At 40.4% G+C, this 21,388-nt stretch overlaps 1 protein-coding gene across 1 annotated transcript in view; it reads left to right on the plus strand.

Moving 5' to 3' along the window:
• The first annotated feature begins 8,517 nt into the window (after window positions 1-8,517).
• slc16a2 (solute carrier family 16 member 2) overlaps window positions 8,518-21,388 on the plus strand; it is a 27,634-nt gene continuing 14,763 nt past the window's right edge. The window contains exon 1 of the mRNA XM_027031460.2: window positions 8,518-10,667. Within this exon, the coding sequence (XP_026887261.2) occupies window positions 10,175-10,667 (493 nt within the window). The 5' untranslated portion in view covers window positions 8,518-10,174. The remainder of the gene's footprint in view (window positions 10,668-21,388) is intronic.

The following is a 21,388-nucleotide window of genomic DNA, read 5'->3' on the forward strand; positions in this document are numbered from 1 at the left end:
ATCCAAACTGGGACCATGCAGACAATCAGCCGTATGTGCCTGACACAGCTTTCTGTCAGCACCTAGAAGCAGCTTTCCCAGTCAGAATGGATATGGCCAAAATTAGCATGTGCAAATAAGAAGATGGGAAAACAGTGACTTCCCATCTAACCACATCTTACAGAGCTGCATGAGAAACACTGTGGCATTGAAGAGCCAGAAGCACTAGCAGCAGGTCAAGCAGTTCCGGGAGTGTGGGAGGCCTATCTTCAAAATCCGTCATGAATGGCCTGCAACCAGATATTGCACACACAACGTAACAGCTTTGTATCTTGTGGGAAACTGCAAATCTCACAAAGATCGAGCAGTATGCTGTACATGCTGAGACGCTGCAGGGCAAGGAAAAGCAAAGGAATGAGAAATGGCAAAAAGATCTGCACACAGCCACCTTTACGATGTTCCAAGTTACACTTTCAGGTGAGGGAGGAGAGGAAGAGGCAAAGGATGAGGAACAGGAAGGGCGAGGAAGATATGAGTCAGGCGGACAGAGGGGGGCCTGTTTCACCTGCGGGAGCTTTGGACACTTTGCTAAAATCTGTCCCAAGGAAGAGGAAGAAGACAGCCCAGCCTCCACACAAGATCAAGCAGACTGATGGGTGGAGGACAGGGAGGGGCCCTCCACTGGGAGCAGGGGAGGTAACACACAACACCAGCAAAATCAGTTAGCTCACATTAGTCAGGATACAAAACATACCACAAAGCACATACATTCACAGCAGAAAGACGAGCCCCAAACACCCAAAGAAGTAAAGGTTGATGACAATGAGGAAATTAAACCATCAGAAAATTCCTATTGTTTGCTAAAATATGGCTGTACACCCTACAACCAACTACTGTGCGTTCCATTAACTATTGATGGGGAGGTGTTGATATTTTTAGTGGACTCAGGGGCAGGACATTCAGTCATACAACAGTGAACTGAAGAAAGCACCAGGCCTAACTGACAAAACAATTTAGACAGTGGGTGTCATGGGTCACTCAACTACAAAAGAGTTTTCTGAAGGTTTGCAGTGCCAAACTGACAGTGGGACATGTACTACCTACTCCTTTCTAATAACTGAACATTGCCCAGTCAATGGGGCGTGACCTAATGTGCAAATTGCATCTTACTTTTTCTTCTTCTCCGAAGGGTATTACAGTCACCATGGGGGAGCCTCACAGAGTCATGTATAGCCCGGGAGAGCCCCTATACATGTGGGACTCCCTGAGTACCTCAGAGCGGTGGCCACAGCAGGAAAGGCAGTGGCAGACTCCAGAGACATAGTAGGATGTAGGATTCTGATCTGACACTCCTGGATCCTCATGCCATCTCCCTGCTCCTACTGGAGCAGAGGACATCACATCTGTTGACACAGAGGTGGCTCAGGTACAACATAGTTTTGCTAGACATGCCAAACATCATGGTTAAGAGATGTACTGTGCTAAACCCCGCTATGTTACTTCCAAAACAGGACGATGGAGAAACTCATGACTGTATCTCATTAACTAACCACTTATGCTCTCCCAGGATTGTTCTGAAGGATGAGCCCCTCCTGAACCCTGAATTGATTATGTATGTAGATGGGTCAGCATCCAGAGATCGAGACACTGGTTAAAACAATGTGGGCTATGCAGTGGTCATAGATCATGAGGTATTGCTAGCAGCACCTCACCCATCACATCTCTCTGCACAAGCAGCTGAGCTCCATGCACTAATAGAAGTATGTAAAATAGCTAAGGATTGCTCAGCCACCATATGCACTCACAGCAGGTAAGCCTTGGGCATAACTCACGATTTTGGTGCCATCTGGAAACACCGCGAATTTCTCACAAGCTCAGGTACTCCAATAGCCCATCGTCAACTCGTGTCTGACCTCTTAGATGCCATCCAACCTCCCACAGCAAGTGCAGTATCTAAATGTTCAGATCATACTAACAAATCTGATCCAGCCTATCCAGGTAACATACGAGCAGATGCGTAAGCCAAGAATGCAGCGCTAATGAAGAAGGAACTAACTGTTTCTTGCCCACTGCTTGTGATGCCTCCCTTACAGCTAACAGAACTCCAAGCCAGGGCCACAATGGATGAGAAAGCTGTCTGGTAAAGCACATGTGTTAAAAGGGGGATGGTAGCCATAGTAAACAAAAGATGGTACACTAAGGGTTTTTCTAATTACTCTCAACATTTTTGCAAACAATGTGGTATTTGTGCACAACACAATGCAGGACGGGGTTTTACAGTAGAACAGGCAGCACTCCCTATACCAGACAAGCCATTTGACCATTTACAAATGGACTTTATAGGACTTACATCTAGTGAGGGAAAGAAAAATTTTCTGGTAATAATCGATATGTTCTCCAAATCGATTGAGGTTTTCACAAAGGCAAAGCAAGACTCTGATGCTGTTGCAAAAGCGCTTCTGAGAGATATAATTCCAAGATGGGGTATACCTAGTAAGATATCTAGCGACAACGGTACACCCTTTGTAAGCAAAGCATTGGAAACTGTGAGAAAATTCCTGGGAATATATCTAAAACAGCATTGTGCTTACCACCCAGCTATTGCAGGAGCAGTAGAGAGGGAAAATGGCACCTTGGGGCTAGGATGGATTAAGGTCCTCCCCATAGTACTCATGCAAATGAGATTACAGATTAGACCAAAACACGGGCTAAACCCATTTGAAATTTTGTTCGGATGACCACCCAACACTGGAATAGGACCTGCGAAACCTTGTATAACTGACCTACCCATGTGTGATGATGCTGAACTATTGCACAACCCTGTTCTGTGTTCTTGAATCTATTCACAAGTAGGTGAAAGCATCCCTACTGGCTCCAGCAACAGGATCTCTACATGACCTGAATCCCGGGAACTGGGTGGTAATCAAAGATTTCCGAAGAACGAGGTGGAACAAGCCTAGGTGGACCGGACCATTTCATGTACTACTTACTACACGCACAGCAGTGAAGACAGCAGGAAGAACCACGTGGGTCCACCCCAGTCACTATACGAGAGTCCCTGAACCAGTTGAACAAGCTGAATCAGAAGAACAGAGTCAACAAGACGAATAGATAAAGTGTACCTGTTAACGGTGAGCCTCGGGTATGACTAAGCCCCAGTGAGGTGGGAAGATTGGGTATACCCACACTCTGAGCACCAACAAACGTCAAGAAGGGCAAGGTTCTACCCTAAATGGACCACACTTAACATCTGGACTTTTGTGAAAAAGGACCTCTTCAAAAGATGGTCAAAAGCACTCTGGCCACTGCCAGCCATGATAGCATGGAAGTCCAGGGCAAAATCTGCTATTTATTTACATCCAATCCATATTTTGCATAGCTGAGTACTGGGTCTGCCTGTGGTGGAGTGATCAAAAAAGATGGATGTAAATAAGGTATGGAACTATGTTCCAGGTGCTCAGAATTATATTTGACTCATCACTCACTTCTAATTTCTAAATTAGTATACCTTCGAAGATGTTTTTTATTTTTCATGCTACTGGGTAGGAAATATCAAAGACACTAGTACCTGCTTTGCTTGCATCACACCTTGTGGTACTGTGACCGTGTGGTAGGAAGCAGACAGGACAAACGCCTCAACTGAGTTTCATTCCTTATATTTCTCTAATTTTTCTTCACTCAAGTAAATCCTGTAAAAACAGTGCACACATGCCTTATCCACAAAACTACAGTGTTCAATTGACATAAAAAGATGGACAAAATAGCATTATGCACTGCAGGCCAGGGCACACTGAAAAGTAATATACAGTGAACAGTATTTAAAATTGGTCAGTGTAGCTACAATACCCAAGTAACTTAATTACTCCATGTCTATATCGAAGCTCTTCAAACGGTTCAGAGGACTAACTAGGCTTGGTTTGGGGTGCGTATTTATACGCTGGATTTCACACCAACCTACCTAACCTAGGTAAAATCCAGTACGTCATTGCAGGTGTATACCACATTCATTTCTCTAGAGAATTGACAGATGGTACATAACAAGATACGTTATTCTGGTTCCACGATATATTGTACAGTGCAAGTATTTTATTGTAATACATTACATACATTACATTCAATCTTTAGTTATACTAGTTCCTCTTTCTCTCGCCCAGTCTTCCTGGTAGAGATAGCATAGTCCAAATCCTAGAGTTGCATGCACTCCCTGGGCACATGTCTTCTTAGGAGTGTAACGTCAACCCAGACGGGTTGCACTGCTTGTAATTATACACAGGATAAGATGTCAGATATCCTGTGCCAAACCATTAAAGCTTTACATAGGACCCCACCCACTCAGTTCATACTAAAAAAACAACAACAAGAGGTTATCAGGTCAGTACCTCCCTTCATCTATGTTTCTCTGAATGAATCCTAAGACAAAACCAGAAGGCTCAACAGTGAGGTCTGGGATCCCAGCCCCACTCCACCCCACCCCACCCCCTTCAAACTTAAACCTGCCACACATACCTCTTTAAACTCTTTAAATAACCTATCCATTTACTTTCAGTGCACAACGCCATGTCTGCCCTCAGTGTAGTCAAAGCAATACAGTGTAGTTTGACCTGTAGATTTTTCACTACCAATTTCCAGTATCTTGCTTCAGTTTATCTACCAATATTAGTAGCATGCACTCAGTCTGCAATACACTGTCCTTTGCACAAAACCTAATTGCTCTGTTTGTATCACTACTTGACAAAGCATTAACTTCTATGCGCTTATTATTGAGTAAACATTCTAATGTGCCAAGCGCCTCATTATGTCTCCATGTAAATCATCCCTGTGACAATATAATCTTACATGCCAATAAAATATGCTTAGGTGTTCCAACCCCCACACATAATTTACAACTAGCATCTTCAGCGACCTACACTGTGCAGGGTTTTGTGAGCCTGGAAAGACACTATACATTGCTCTGTAATGAAGCCACTGGAAGCTGACTCATCACCAGGCCTCTTACAAGTTCTAAAGTAAAGGTGGTAATAAGACTCATCTTTGTTCCACCAGGGAATCAGGAAGCTGCTAAGTGGGTCTTCTAGGAGCCAACAGGATCCACAGAATACTGCTTCTATGAGGAGGGAAGCACAGCAGGAGTAAGTCTGTGAATAACGTAAAGTACATAATTATTTACCTTAATATTATTCATTGTATTGTTTGTAAACCACCGCTTGTGTCTATACCTTAACAGTGGTATGTCCCAGGCTAATTATGGGAGAAGCTTGGAGTTTAAAAGCACTGCGTTGGGTGGTAAAAGGGTGACTCCCTTCTTGAATGAGAAGCTGTCTGCATGGTAGATGTTGAATAAAGTTATTTGTAGCCTTCCTTATTTTCTGGTGTCTGACTGAGGATGCTAGTAGGATTCAACTCTTTTTAAAATCTACTTTCATGAATGTAAATACTTTTGTGTGTGTGTGTGTGTGTGTGTGTGTGTGTGTGTGTGTGTGTGTGTTTATGCAAAACAAACTCACTGGAACTTACCAGAAAGTATCTACACAGACTTACTGTGGTGACACTTTATTTAGCACTTACTACATCAACATATGTTCCAAGCAAAAATGTAATGTGACTCATGTCCAGTTTTAGTTATTTATATATTTAAAAGCAATCAGAAACATATCCACCCACACATGACTAGGACCACAATATTTACAAAGTTACTTACATGGTTGATTATGAGTCAGATAAGACAGACTCATGGTAAGTATGGATTTCTTAGATTCTTTTACATCATCAGTGGTTTCTTTCTGAAATACGTCTCCAATCTAACTGTATACCTCCACTTAGCCAACACTGTGGTCTGCGTATGCAACTACTAATGAATGATTATGATGTGGTGTGCCCATGACATTGTACCCCTGGATATGTTGCACTTAGTGGAGTCAGGCCTTGGCTGTTTGAGGGAGGCAAGGATGCTCCAGACACTAGGCATTTACCTGCACGGCTCTACCTGAGACTTGAGAGTCGTAAAAAATATTCTCAGCTGCTAGTCAAGACTTGTTCCTGTGCTCATGGACATCACCTCCCCTGACTGCTGGAGAGACTGCAGAGAATGAATGTGGAGGGATTCTTCCCGATATTCAACACTGATTGAGATGTTTAACTAAAGTGGGTTGTCAGTCTTGAATTGAGAATTGGACTGACTGAATTTAACCTTCTCAGGGATGAGTGGAATGTGCAGTTCTGGAATATTATGTGTAGAAAATATTATAATATACTAAATATTCATGTTCGATTTGCATTTCTATAACAACAGAACCACATTTGAATGTACACATGCTCAAAAATACCAAAATATATTAAGTTAATTTCTCTATCTATTGCTCTCTAGTTTTCTACAGCTCAATAAGACTGCCAACAGTGGGTTCTCCTCTGGGGTTTGATCCATCTCAATAAGACTTGTGGCGGTGGGTTCTTCTCTAGGGACTGATCCAATTCAATAAGACTTGCAGTGGTGGGTTCTCTTTCAAGGATTGATCCAGCTCAGTAAGACTTGCAATGGTAGGTTCACCTCTAAGGATTGATCCAGCTCATTAAGAGTTCTTCTATAGCATTTGAACTGGCTCAAAAAGTAGAAATGAGAATGGCTGGTAGTGGGGAAAGATGGGGTTTGGAATACAAAAGTTTGGTAATGTACTAAAATAAGCAGAAATAGTCTTATGATATAATTCTGCACTTGGTTTCATCATTAGTCTGACAACGTAACTGTGGCAATATAGACATCTCTAGGGAAGTGTGGGTGTGTAGAAGGTTTTAGTTTATGTGTGAGAATGATGGGAAACATCTGGAAATAATCTCTTCCCTCTCTCCAAAATAACAGTACCCATATGTTTCTTTTTGTATGATTTTCTGTGATTAAGGAATTAATTTATCCTTATTACATTCCTTCATATATATGCATTTTATAGATAGTAAATAAAGCAGCAACTTTAATCAAAAATGAACACATTGACTGTAGGTTTGGTTCTAAAATTAGCCAGTTTCTCTGCCACTGTTACATCAGCAATGTTCTAATATATTCCACAAAAATATGGGCTATAACCCAGGATGTATCAGGGTTGGTGCCTTGATCTCAAGGTCTGTGTCTCCAGACCACATAAATGTGATTTTTGCTGTTATGGTCTGATTACTTGAGACTGGCTATCAGTTAATGTTCTTAGAGAAAACCACAATCTTACTCCATCATGCTGGAGGTGATTGTCACCTCCTTAGACCACCAGTCTATGATGTATTTGTCAACTCATATTTATGACCAGTAACTTAACTAGTATCTTAATACCAATACCCAAATTAATACATAATACATATGATAACACATGATATATAATAATAGATAATGTAATAGTACATAAACAGAAATCTTTTTGATCTCTACTGTGAGAACTGGTAAAGGTAGACATCACAAAATATATGTGACACTGAACGTTTTGAAACTTTTGTGAACACTTTCAGACTTACCTGCATTTCTATATGAATGACTTCTGAAAATAACCTGGTTTTCTTTCAAGTTTTGATAATAAAATCAATCCATTTAAGAAAGCACACACACATACACACACACACACACACACACACACACACACACACACCCCACATATCACATTGTCATGTCTTGATTAAAGATATATTTTGAAGATCTTAGAAGAAACTTTATGATGGGGCTGAAAGGGATTATAATTGGTCTCTAAATTCTTGGGCATTCACTCATTTGCAGATATAAATATTCAGATAATCAGCACCTCTGTTCTCTGAGAATTCAGGGTTAGGGTTAGGATAAAGTTTAGGGTGAGCATATAGGTTAGGGTTAGGGTTAGGATAAAGTTTAGGGTTAGGATATAGGTTAGGGTTTGGGTAAAGGCTAGGATTAAGCTAAAGGTTAGGGTTAGGGTAAAGGTTAGGGTAAATGTTAGGGTTAGGATATAGGTTAGGGTTAAGGTAAAGGTTAACCTTGGCACCCTACAAAGATCAGTGCACATCTAAAAAAGTCTAACAATCAACAATAACTCAGTACTGGGGGTGAGGATTGTGGGTTTGGTTGTGACTCAAATAAAGACCTTTTAGACATCATTCATGCTGAAATTCGGGTAATTCACAAGCTTTCTTGCAAATGTATGAATCTGATCTGATTGGTAACTTTTTACTGAAATTTTAGTCTAATCACATTCTTGAATTAAATAACAATTATTTAAAATGAACACATAACACATCTATTGTTCGACAAAAGTTATATATATATATATATATATATATATATATATATATATATATATATATATATATATTTTTTTTTTTTATTTTATTTTTTTTTTTTTTGCTTGTTAAAAATATAGCAGTCCTATAGTAGTATTAATAACAATGTTGGAAGATGTTAATCTATTGCAAATAGAGTGGACTTGATCACTCAGGTTCCATTGGACCCCTGTTCATGCCACCTTTATGCTCAGCTTCAATAGCAATATATTATTAGGGTAATATTTAGTTTCCATAACCTAACAAGCAAACAAATCTCGAAGTTATTTGACTTCATACCATGCTACTCAGCACGTTCAGCTAGACTGTGCTGCCCCCTGGTGGCCAACAGAGTCAACGCACACACACCTGTGATACTTCATGAAAACTGTATACGAAAATAGAAACGATGCTGTCCATAAAAGATGAATAGTCCGAGGTTTTCTTTAATAATCTCGAGATTAAATATATCGTAAATTGTGTTCTTTCCGTTCAAAACAATACATTTAAATGTCAGCATTTAATTGACCAAATGTGGATCCGTACAGAAGTATATAATATGACTAATTCCTTAATTTGAATATCCCGTTTGGTAATATCAGCACACGGTAAATCTGGCATTTTTCAGAGCGCGATCCGTACTGTAAATGTACTTATTAGAAATTTTTCTAGGGAAGCGTGTCACGTGTCCCACCCCCTCCATAGCATAGCACATAATGGCTACCCAAACATTGACTTTCCGACGGTATCGGACCGATTCTGCTCACACTGGCCAAAGCTCTACCTCGGACCGGGGTTATCAAGGGGATGATGTCTCTGAACACCTTATTGTCTTTATCAAGGTGCGTTTGAGGATATAAAATACAAACATTTTTGCTGCTCGTTTAATGCCCAACATTGCCTAAATATAGGTCACACAATTAAGCCTTGAGGTGCAAAAACCCGGGTGCGTGGTCTCATTTCTGCAAAAACAAACCTACGCCAAAGCCTTAATCAAGGGTCAATGAAAGCGGATCCAATCGATGGCTACGGTTTCTCCCGGCTCCCCGCTCGCCGTCGAAACTGCAGCCGTGTCAAATTCGCCTTGCGTGCTCCCGGGTTGCGAATGCCCACGTCCTCGGCACGATAGCCCTCGTTATTCCGGGCCAGCCGAGGGCTGTGGAGGGCGTGCGAGACACGGGCGGGGTGGGAGGGATTTGGGCTCCGCCATCCGATTGTTTCTGTAATCTTGAGCTTCTGGAATTTTTAATCCGCTCATCTGGCTGCACGTTGGCGCCGAAGGGAGAGGCGTCGGGCGGGAGGGAGCGCTGGGGAGAGGCTGTTGAACGATGATCGTTTACTTTGAGATTCGTAGCGCACGCTGAGTCTCGCTCAGGCGTGAACTGAAACCGCGGGGCTTCGCCGAATAGCGAGCATAAATATTAAACTAATGAGAGAGAGGCAGAGCAGAGCAGGAGGTGGAGCCGGGGCTCATTTGTGCGCGGATAAAGGGATGTGTCCCGATTTGGGACACGAGAACGTTGCTTGGGAGTTAGCTCTATTTACGCCTGCAGGCTCGTGGGTCGCCGCGTTCGCTTTGACCGGAGAAAGGGAGAGTCGTTTCTCTTTAGGACAACTTGTACTGGTTCTGCACTACTTTCGCGCTTATCGATCGGATCATGAGGGATTATCCGTGCCAAGTACAAGGTTTCAACATGCAAAGCCCGATTGCCCTTTGGCGCCCCGATGGTGTTTAAGATACGGATCACAGTACACAGGACGTTTAGTTCAAGCTTTTATAAAAACTCAGCACTCACACAGACCGGCGTAAACCTCTGTCTGTACACGGAGATCATTCTGTTTTATATGATAAAAGACCCTAACATAATATATCTTAGATTTTATATGATAAAAGACCTTAACATAATATAGCCTAGATTTGGATGCATATAGGATGCATCCAGAAAACAGCAGAAGCAGCGCTGACAACAGTCAAATCGGCAACGGAACGCCGGAGACCCAGAATGGAGCCGAGACCAGGGCGGCGGTACCCCCGTCTGAGCTGCAGACGGAGCGGGACGGTCAGCGGTCTTGCTCCGCAACGCAGCAGCACTATTCGCTCAAACCCAAGGAGAGCGAAACCGACGGGCAAGGAGTACATTGGGAGGCGGAGGGCAAACCACATCCCGAGGACAGCACGGTGCAACTGATGGACACTGCGGGCTCCGACAAGCATCCACAGACGGGCCCCGTGCCCACGGCGCCGAGCGGGCACCAAGGCCAAGGGTTCGTGCCGCCCGAGGGGGGGTTTGGATGGCTCGTGGTCTTCGCCGCTACTTGGTGCAATGGCTCGATCTTCGGAATACAAAACTCTTTCGGAATTCTGCACATGATGTTGATGAAGGAACACCAGGATACGACTGACCAGACGTCACAGTTCAGAGTAGGTGAGTTCGCGTGGCGAGTCCACCTGTTGCATTCTTGTAGTGCACTTAAGGGTGAGTATGAGCTACTTAAAACATTGAGGCAGAAGGCACGACAACTCAGCATTGCTATAATCCGTTTATAATTCAGAGGTCAATGCTAATCGATTTTTAATTAGTCATAGACTAATTGATGCTTTTGAATAGGAGGGATATGACTGGTGACAGAAATGCACCTCTAACGTGTTTAATAACTAGTGCAGAGGTGAGTTTATCCTGAACTGTACAAGTGTAGGAACACCAACTCTGCCTGAACTATGATACTGTACAGAGTGACCATGCACGAGAGACAAGGCTTCCACTGTGCTTGGCTGTCTTTAAAAAAAATCATTGGCGTTATGAGTGAGAACATTTTTAGCACTTTTTAAAGCACTGTTATATCAAATAATTAAATTCGAAAATATCTCACAGTGGAGTGCAATGGAGCAGACACAGAGGGAAATAGGTTGGAGAGTGGGTATGAGAAAATATGAAGAGGTGTGTGTGCGCTGTGTTTGTGGGTCTGCATGTTAACAATGCTCTAAGTCCCATCGCTGCCAGACCTTTCTCTGCAGTTCACCCAAGCTTCTCTGTCAACCTGCCAGGTTGTGCGGTTAGCTGGTTTTTATGAGTCTAATTTGCTGTATGGTGCTCTGTGAGAGAGTGTCACAGAGTCAGAATGAGCTTCATTAAGCGTCTGTGTGCGTAGCACTGCTGCCCTCTCCAAATGGCTGCTATGGATGGAAACAGCCAAGAGAAAGACGTGAGGGACGGAGAGGAGGCAGGCAGAGGATCCTGGGAGACGTAGTCCAGTTTGCTCTTGTGGCAGATGGTGTGACTGGATGGAGGTACAGTGGTGTTCTGATGGAAATTAATCTGGGCTGGGGACGAATGATTGCTTCTGATTTTCGTGAGGTCGCACGTGCATGTGCGTGCGTGTGTGTGTCTGTGTGTTTTTCAGCAGTTACGCAGGCAGCAGGCCTGGTGCTTTGCGTGTTTGTGAACTGTGTGTAAAGGGAGTGACAGTGTGAAGCTCTGGCCTCCGGCTCTCCTTTGTGTACTGCAGCAGGTTGAACACCTGTTTCACAACTGCTCATTGACAGGCCATAAAAACAGCATACACATCTCTCTTTCTTCCTCTCTCTCCCTCTCGCTCTTGCACTGTGGTAAGTTTGTTTGTTATTTGTGAGGTGCAGGTTTCAGTGGGCCAAATGAAGCTCCCAGAAACGGCTAAACTCTGCCTCCTGTTCTTTCAGTTCCAAGAATTTTCTGTCCTCTTTCCCTCTCCGTCCACTATCCTCCATTACTATTGGACCTGTGGGGCCCACTGACCCCAAACGGTCCAACCCTCCCACTGATATGAATATAGATGTGCACATGAATCACAATGTACACTTTACTGAATACTGAATAATGAACCACACCAGCATTCAGCACTGGCCTATTTCCACCCACTAAATATACTTATCCATCACCAAACGAACATCTGCTACCTAATCATTTGGTCAAGGCATAATTAGTTTTGTTTAAGACAACATGCATTATGTTTTATTGCTTAACTCAGCCAAAGAATCTTGCCCGACATGTTGGTATAGGATTTTTCCATCAGAATGATCTAATTGGATCTCTTTCTCTCTCACTTTCTATTTCTCTTGTGCAAAAGGTGTTTTTTTTTCTGAAAAGGCTGCTGTTGGAAATCGTGTGAACTTTGAAAAGTATTGCTAACCTGCAGACCAAAGATCAGAGTGTACACTGGACATAAGAAAGAAAATCTCTGAAAAAATCTCTGCATACTGGGACTTGTGAGGTATGAGAGACAAATGAGAGAGATTTTGTGTGTGTGTGTGTGTGTGTATGTGTGTGTATGTGTGTGTGAGTATCTTATTTTGTAAAGCTGTGTGTGTGTGTGTGTGTGTGTGTGTGTGGGTGGGTGTGTGTGTGTGAGTATCTTATTTTGTATAGCTGTGTGTGTGTGTGTGTGTGTGTGTGTGTGAGTATCTTATTTTGTATAGCTGCGTGTGTGTGAGTGTGTGTGTGTATGTGTGTGTGAGTATCTTATTTTGTATAGCTGCGTGTGTGTGAGTGTGTGTGTGGTTTCCTTTGCTAATAAAATCCTATTGTCTTGTTCGGGGAGAATTGCTTCCTTCTCTCTTTCCCACCACTTTGGTGTGTGAGTGATGGTGTTGTAGGAAATCTGTAATAATGGAGCAGATCATTGATCATGTATAACTCTTCACAATAACATGATAACGCCCCGCCCCCCCAATCATTGATCATGTATAACACTTCCAGCAGCCTTTAACACAACACCCCCCCCCCCCCCCCACACACACACACATACACAGTTCAGTCCTTTGCACAGAAGTGCAGTCCTGCATGATAAAATGCCTTTAGCAGAAAGCGCTGTGATAAATGTAACCTACAGTAGAGAACCCTGCTGTGGCTCTAACAGCAGTGCTCACCAGCTTTAGACAGCCTTCTGTCTATGGTGATGCTCTCAGATATAGAGTTTCCTGGGTGATCCATTGATTTATTTGTTGATTGACAAATCCTACTTGCCTCATTTGTAGAGAACTGGCCAATTCAATTCTGCTCTATAAATACAGCTCCTAGGACAGTTGTGAAACAATATTTAAAGGACAACTATAGGCCGTTTTGGTTTGGTTGCAGTGTTTGTTTAGTATACAATATATACTAAAGTGAAGGGCACTGTCACTCTACTATAAAATGTAGTATTTAATAGTAGTATGGAAATGTAGTATAATGTATAATAGTGCATAATTGTAGCGTATAATAGTACTCTATAAGAGTGTATAATAGTAGCATATAATAGTAGTATGTAATAGTAGTGTATAATAGTATCTTATAATATTAGTATATAATAGTGTATAATAGCAGTATATAATAGCAGTTTATAGTAGTAGTATGTAATAGTAGTGTATAATCATAGTATGTAATTGTAGTATATAATAATAGTAGTGTATAATAGTAGTATTTAATAGTAGTGTGTAATACTAGTGTATAATAGTAGTTTGTAATGCTAGTGTATAATCGTAGTATATAATAGTAGTGTATAATTGTAGTATATAATCATAGTATATAATAGTGTATAATAGTGGTATATAATAGTAGTATATAATCATAGTGTAGTGTATTATAGTAGTGTATAATTTCAAATGTGCATTAAACATTTTTAGCCATAATAATGTGTTATTGAGTTCTGCAGTATTGTTATTGTTAGATTCTTTAGAAAAGACTTTATGATTTTATTGTTAACCTAACCTGAAATTAAAATTCAAATGTCACACACTCTTAATGTGGTAATGTGTTAATCTGCTAATCTACATATAATATCCCCTCTCTCTCTCTCTCTCTCTCTCTCTCTCTCTCTCTCTCTCTCTATCGCGCACATGGAGCTGTCCATGGGGAAATATGCTTCACTCTTAAAGAAACCATCCAGTGTTAATATATGTATATGAGTTCACTTCCCTCTGTCTGCTGTGTGAGTGAGTAGCAGCCGAAGCACTGGCCCAGTCTGCTCAGAGATAAAGAGGTCTAATGAAATCCAGTGTGTAGGCTAAAGCAAAGTAGGGAGGCAGATGGAGAGTTCTTATGTGTGAGAGAGAGAAAACAGTGTGTGGGAGACAGGAAGAAGGAGAGCATGTGTGTCTGTGTTTGAGAGAGACAGGGCTTCTGTGTTTGAGTGCAAGAGAGGGAGTGGGACAGATTTGATGGAAAAGGTGGTAAGAGCTCTTTCAAACACTCATCCCCTACTCTCTGGCTATCTGGGATACAGGGGTTGGAGTCTCTATTTAATCTTATGCTTTTTTCCTTCATGTTTTATACCTTTAAAGAGTTTTATGCATGATGAGGAACTGAATTTTGAAGGAAGTGTGATGCAAACATTTAGTGGGGTTGAAAGTTCACCAGCACAATTTATAATGAAAATACCAGCAAATTCCAATTAGGCCCAGACTGCTTTGAAGTGGACTTGTTTATGGTTAATGCCGTATGGTCTTTTAATATCTAGTACTGAGCTGAACCTACATTCTGAACTTCACACACTACTGAACCATGCATAAAGACAATATGTGCAAATTTCCTCCTATATCAGATGTTCATATTTGCAGTACTTGTCCATGATATATGTGATGTGTTATTCCAGATATTTGTACAATATTTGTACTGTTTGTCAGTATATACACATAGTGAGCATATGTGCATGTATTTAAGATATACCAGTTATCTGTAAAATATGTGCATGTATATGAATATATGTGCATGTATTTAAAGCATACTAGTCATCTGTTTGCCACATTGTGTTCAACTCTTTCTATTTGAATGACAATAAAGTAGTAATTTATATTATCAGAGACACCAAGGTATATTATTTCCAATTATAGGCTGATTTTTTATTTTTTTTTTAAGTACACATCAGCTAACCTGTAAACAAAAAGGCAACCAATGAATTTATGTTACTTATTTTCAATCTTCAATCGACAAGTACATTTTTTTTAAAGAGCTCTTTGGCATTTTGTATTTACAGCCTGCTCATAGCTGACCTGAGAACAGAACATCTTGGAGGTGGTCCTGTGCTCTGTAAACAGCAACTAAGTAGAATTAGGAATATTAACCCCTGAAATGTCTGTGCAAAGGGGTCGCTCCTTCCTGCTTGTTAATGTCAGTCCCTTATAAGTGATGAGCACGCATGTGTTTTGTGGGAGCATCAACTTCATCATCAGGGTTAAATAAACCCTTCATCGTGACCATAAAGTAACGATCAGCAGAAAACAATACTTTGTTCTCTAGGACGTTAGTTTTTAAAACTGTGTTCCTGTGGCGCCTGCTCTGGCCAGAATTTCTGTCTAAAAATAATGTCTGGACAGTACCTCCGCCTGTCCGCCTATATTATAAGGATATAAGCTCATGTTTTATTATTTCTCTTAGCCATGCATACAAAAGAGCATAAATCAATAGTAAAATAAAATTAAACAAAAGAAGCAGAAGTACCTTTTTATCGTGGTTATGCACCAGACAGTGAAAGAGTGTTGAGTCATTTTTGATTAGCCTTCTGCAGGGGTGACCGGACTGAGACAATGTTCCAACTCCTGGTGAATAACATTTAGATGCTCTGTGCAGGAGTAATAAATTCTTACAAGGAAGTCCTCCTTGTTTCATGTGGAATAATGTGCTTGTGGTTGCCTTGTCACTAGTGTCACCAGTAAGCTGTCAGGGGTAACGAGGGGCGTGTTGCCTTGACCGGAAGCTGCACCTTTATCTTGGTCTACCTGGTTTGAATACAGAGCATGAAACAGTGTTGCACCATAGACTGGTACTGAAAGCATACTGTGGCACTAGAGTTTTGAGGGGACTCGGTGTGAAATATGGAGATATTTCATCTTAAATGTGGATAAAAAGGCCTGCAAACACAGCAGCACCTCTGTGCACACGGTACTTTAAAGCATGTGTCGCAAAGGGAGGCAACATGTAAAACCTGACCAAACATTTGTCGGAAAAACATCCCAACCTTTTTCGAGGATTTTGAAGACCGATTGGTCATAGTTGGGTAGTTTATGCCCCTGTTATGTTCGTAAAAGAATACATGTTCACGAAAGTAGCCATGTTCTGAGGGAATTAAATTTACATTGAGTACTGGGTTATTTTCAGATGCTATATGCAGTTTGAGCAATAAAACTGGACTTTTCTAAAATAGAAACCAATTTGTTGTTAATTTTAAGTGACTTCTCTTATATTCTCTTTTGTATGTTCACTATTTAATAAAGCAATTAGTAGTATAATTAACCGAATACTTGATTACTAAAATAATCAATTACTGCCACCCTAGAGCCTGTGATATGACAAATTAATCACCATAATATATTTTGAATTTTGACAAACATTGCCCAGAATTCTTATTATTGTTATAAAACATTAGATGTATAAAGCACTTTTCAGTAACCAAAAGGTGCTTATAAGTAAACTGAGAAAGAAAAATAAACAAATCAAGAAGCACTAAAAATGTGTGTTTGAAAACATTGTCCAGGTTTGAAATAAAGCTCAATGGTGACATTAGAGTGTTTCCCACTTTTTATGAAATGTATAGAAATTCATGACTTGCTATCGATATATCAAAATAAACATTTTGTTGTCCTGACAACACTATGCCATGTTATTGTTTCAGTACCAATTTTGAAATTCATGACTTGGTATCAAAACAAAATGTTAGTATCATGACAATACAATGGAATGAGTGAGTGAATGAGGACTCGTAATAGCTGCAGGTAGGGCATAAATGTTTAACATGTTCTTTTTTCTTGCCTTAAAGCATTTAAAAAGGCAGGAAGGAAAGTTCCAGAGGAAAAATATTTGCACTCTGCGCTTGGATGCCATCATCCTTCCCCATATGCCTCTCCATATCTCAGGGGAAAAAAAAGGAATTTCCAATGTGCGGCACTACAATGGGGACATATTGTCTTTTTTTTTAGGCCTTGATTTTCTGGATGAAAGGCACGGATACAGAGCCCTGTTGGGCCAGTCCCCTGCTACAGAAAGCAGTCAGACCACCTGTGGAAACTCCACGGTTGTGCTTCTCTCGTTATGTTTAGTTTTGTACCACTTTTCCTCTGCCCCTTATTGTAACAAACTGCTCCTGTCACATGAAGCAAGTTGAGTGGTTTACAATCAACAGGCCCAAAACAGGTAGCTGCTGGCTGGTGCATTTATAAAGGTCATTTTTACATTTATAAAGGAGTTTTTAACATCTGGACAAACTGATCATCTTCTAAGGTTTGTAAGAGTATGCACTTGTACGCAATTTCAGTGTGTACAAATAATGGTCCTAATATCTGTATTTATTTAACTGAAATGTTTTGTATTCATTGTCTGATGTCATTTCTCCATCAGGGCCAACCTCCTTCACCCAGTGTGTTTGTTGTTCTTGTTAAATTAAATGAATTAGAAATCTGTTTACCTGTTTGGTTGAAAAGAAGAAAAGGATTCATTTTACATTGTTTTCTTTTATCATAATAAATATTTTGCTTATTGTGGTTGACAGCATGTGACAGGCTGGATGTCTGTTAGGAGTACATCATACGTTCTGTGCATTGAAAATGAAATTCATGTCAAAAGTTTCTGTTTCTTGTTTCTGACATCAAAAGTACATGATGCTAAGCTCTATATGGACTGGACAAACGTAGGCAATTTTGGGCTATAAACATAAAAAATAGGACCAGTCTTGTCACTTTAAGATTGTCATGAAAATAAAGTTTTTGCATTATTATAGACTCTGGTTGTATTATATTTGCTTTAAAAGAGAGCATATTTGTATGTAATGCATTTCATGGAAGCTTTCTTACCAACTGATTTTTGTCAGGTTATTCACAATGTTCACAAGAGGCAACTGAAGTCTTACCAGAGCCAAACATTCAAATGTAAAAAGTTAGGTTGGTCTGTATATAGACATTTTTAAATTGGCTATATCCTTGTGTTTTAGTTTAGAACAATGGGGCATGGTTTTTATAGATTGGTATATAGATGTAGTTTTTATAGATTGGAATGTAGACATACTTTTCAAGATCTGTATGCCTTCATTTGTAGAATTAACTTAGTGTTTTATATGGCTAGATATTTGTCAACTTCAAGAAAGTGAATTTTGCTAGATATTACTGTAATTTTGCTTGTTTCTAGAAGGGAATTCTGGGTAACTGGTGACTGCTAAAGTTTACGGCCCACACCTCCAAGGCTTAAACTGGCCAGACACACAACTCCACTACAGTGTATATCTTAACTTGAAAATTCTTCAGTACATCGTGGTTTGAGATAAAAATGTTTTTTCAACCAGTCAGTTCAGCCAATTCATAATTCTTAACAATGTGTGAGATATAATGACAAAGTTTGTGGAGTACATTTTGCATACTCGACTGAATTGCATCACTAATTCAACAGTCTTACACTAAATTCATATAAAAACATGTAGAAAGGTAAGACTAGATCAAAATGGATGCAGATAATGATTTACAGGATTTCTCTCAGGCATGTTTCTCTCAGGCATGTTCTTTACATCGCACTTTCTTTACTTTAACAAAGCAACACTCCTCTTTCTGAGCTTCAGACTGAAGCATCTGTTGACCAGTGCTATGGGCAGTGTGCTAATGAGCTCACTGTGAGCGTTCACATTGTTATTGATCATTATAATTCATCTTACAACTAAGTGGAACAAATATAATAAGAACTCTATTTCGGTTAATGAATCCCACTAAAATAACTTTATCATGAAAGCATTTCCAGTTCTTTGGAAACAATTGAAACGTCGGGAGCATATGGGGAACATTTCGTGATTGAAAGAATTCAAAGGGGACCTAAAATCTATTTTTATTATTTTCCTCTTTGTCTTCTGGAAACAACGCAATTGTTACTGGATGATCGAAAAGGGACTTTCTCGGTTCATGCTGGGAGGTTAACTAGACGACCCAGCAGCAGCTGTGGTCAAAAATGCAGTTTTAGCAGAGAAGCTGTTTATCTCGTTTAGGTAACCAGTGTCATGAAGTATTGAGTAGACCCAGGGGCATGTATGAAAAAGACGTGATGAGCTGGAGAAGCACAGGAGAGCTGGGCAGAGACTGAAGGCAGAGACAGAGACATTACTGTGCGTGTGTGGGTTTGGGACTATGCAGCTCTAGCCAGGCACTGCCAGAGAGCATCTGTCAGTGTGAGCTGACCACTCTCCTCCCCATCTCTCTTTCTTTCTCTCTCTCTCCCTCTCTTTCTCTGTCTTCTTGCCTTGCCCCTCACCCTCTCTTGTCTCCCTGCAGTTGAGTTTTCTGAAATGTCTGCTGCGCTTTCCGTTTTATTATTAGACCCATTAGCTTTACAGAAAGAACGGTTGTGAGTACCTGAGATGTTTTGGAATTACAGATCATTAGGGGTTAGAGGGTTAGGGTGCAAATGCAAGAGATCTCTTGATAGAGTAATATAATATACTATATATATATATATATATATATATATATATATATATATATATATATATATTGGCTTCCTCACACTCAAGGTTGCTTTACATAATCCATCCATGGAACACATTTTTCCTGTTTTTGTCAACAAATCAAAAACAGGAAAAAGCAGAAACATAATTAGAATTGAAATTTAGAGGAAGCAGAAGCACTGAGCAAACAATTGTGTAGTGTGCTGTTTTGTGAGACAAAATAGAGGTCAATGTGTTTGAAATATGTGTAGCTGTTATAATGATGTGTGCTGTGTCATTATGCATATCTCACCCTAACACACCCACCCTGCGTTGGGTCAGGAGTACCACACTCTCTAGATTCCCAGGACTATAACACTATAAATACCTCACATGAACTCATTGCTAACGATCCTAAACTCCTAGCCCATGCCTATTGAATAGGACATGTATGATTGGGAAAGGAGAGTGTGTTTTAAATCGGTCATATCTAGTTGTTTCCGATGTATTTGTGTTTTGCTACATCCAAGTTCAGCTGGCATCTCTGGCACTACTCTCTCTTGATTCGGGTCCTTTCAGGTCCACAGCATTTTATTACTACACTACAGCATAAATCCACCATTGTTTCCCTTGCTGAACGTATTCTCCAGGGATGTGTCCTTGGTCTGCACCGTTTCATCGTTTGCGTGCACATAATTCATTGTCATGGTCAAAGATTTCACTGCTATACTGATGACACACAGATGTATAACATTTCCAGACCGTCTCTAACCGTCCTCTCCCTCTGTAAACATCTGTATCTGTACCATGAGATCTGGATGAGCGTTAGGTTGCTTGAACAAAATCATTGTTCTATTAATTGGCTCCAAATATCTGATTAGCACCCATTCTAACCTATCAATTGAGATTAATGGAGTTCAGGTTAAAATTCTCAAACTGTTTGTAATTGGTGTCTTATTTGTCCCATCACCCCCAGATTTTAACTAGATACACTAGTACCCTCACCAATTTTGCATTTGTAATCTTATTATTATTTTTAGACTCTTCTTTATGATCAGTAGCACACACTGAGCCACTGTATCATGTCTTTATCAGTTCTCAACTTCACCAATGTAATGTTCCTGCTAAAGTCAACTAAACTATAGCACAATCAGATAGTGTGTTCACACCCACCAAACCATCATGCTACATTGTGCACACACATGGTGCACCAGTGAAACATCCCTGTACACCTGAGTCCTTCCTTTACACCCAGGCTTATACACTTGGGTCCTTCCTTTACTCCCTGGCCTGTACAGTTGGGTCCTTCCTTTAGGGTTTCCAGTTCTGGCTTATTTACGGTGCCCGACTTTAGCTGCCCGACTTTAGCTGCTATGGAAAATCACTCACTTTCAGATTTGAAATCACAACTTAAATAATGTCTTCACATTTTCCATACACATGGTTATGTTGGTGTGTTTGATGTACAATACAAATGTCTCCCAGGGCATTGGCTTTCTCTGTTGTCACTATATTTAAAAGATTTTGTCTAAATTGGCTATGTCTGATTTAGGTTTTTTAAATTAAAGATTGTCATGTCCTTCATCTCTCTTAAACAGCTTAAATATGTTGGGTTATATTTTACCTTTGTAAAGTGACCTTGATTTTGAGGAAGGTGCTATATAAAATTATTATTAATAATAATAATATTGTGTGTTATATCTCATGCACCTCTTGGGTCTTCATGACTGAAACACACACACAC

This window comes from Electrophorus electricus, chromosome 1 (genome assembly GCF_013358815.1).
Source record: "Electrophorus electricus isolate fEleEle1 chromosome 1, fEleEle1.pri, whole genome shotgun sequence".
Taxonomy (NCBI): Eukaryota; Metazoa; Chordata; class Actinopteri; order Gymnotiformes; family Gymnotidae; genus Electrophorus; species Electrophorus electricus.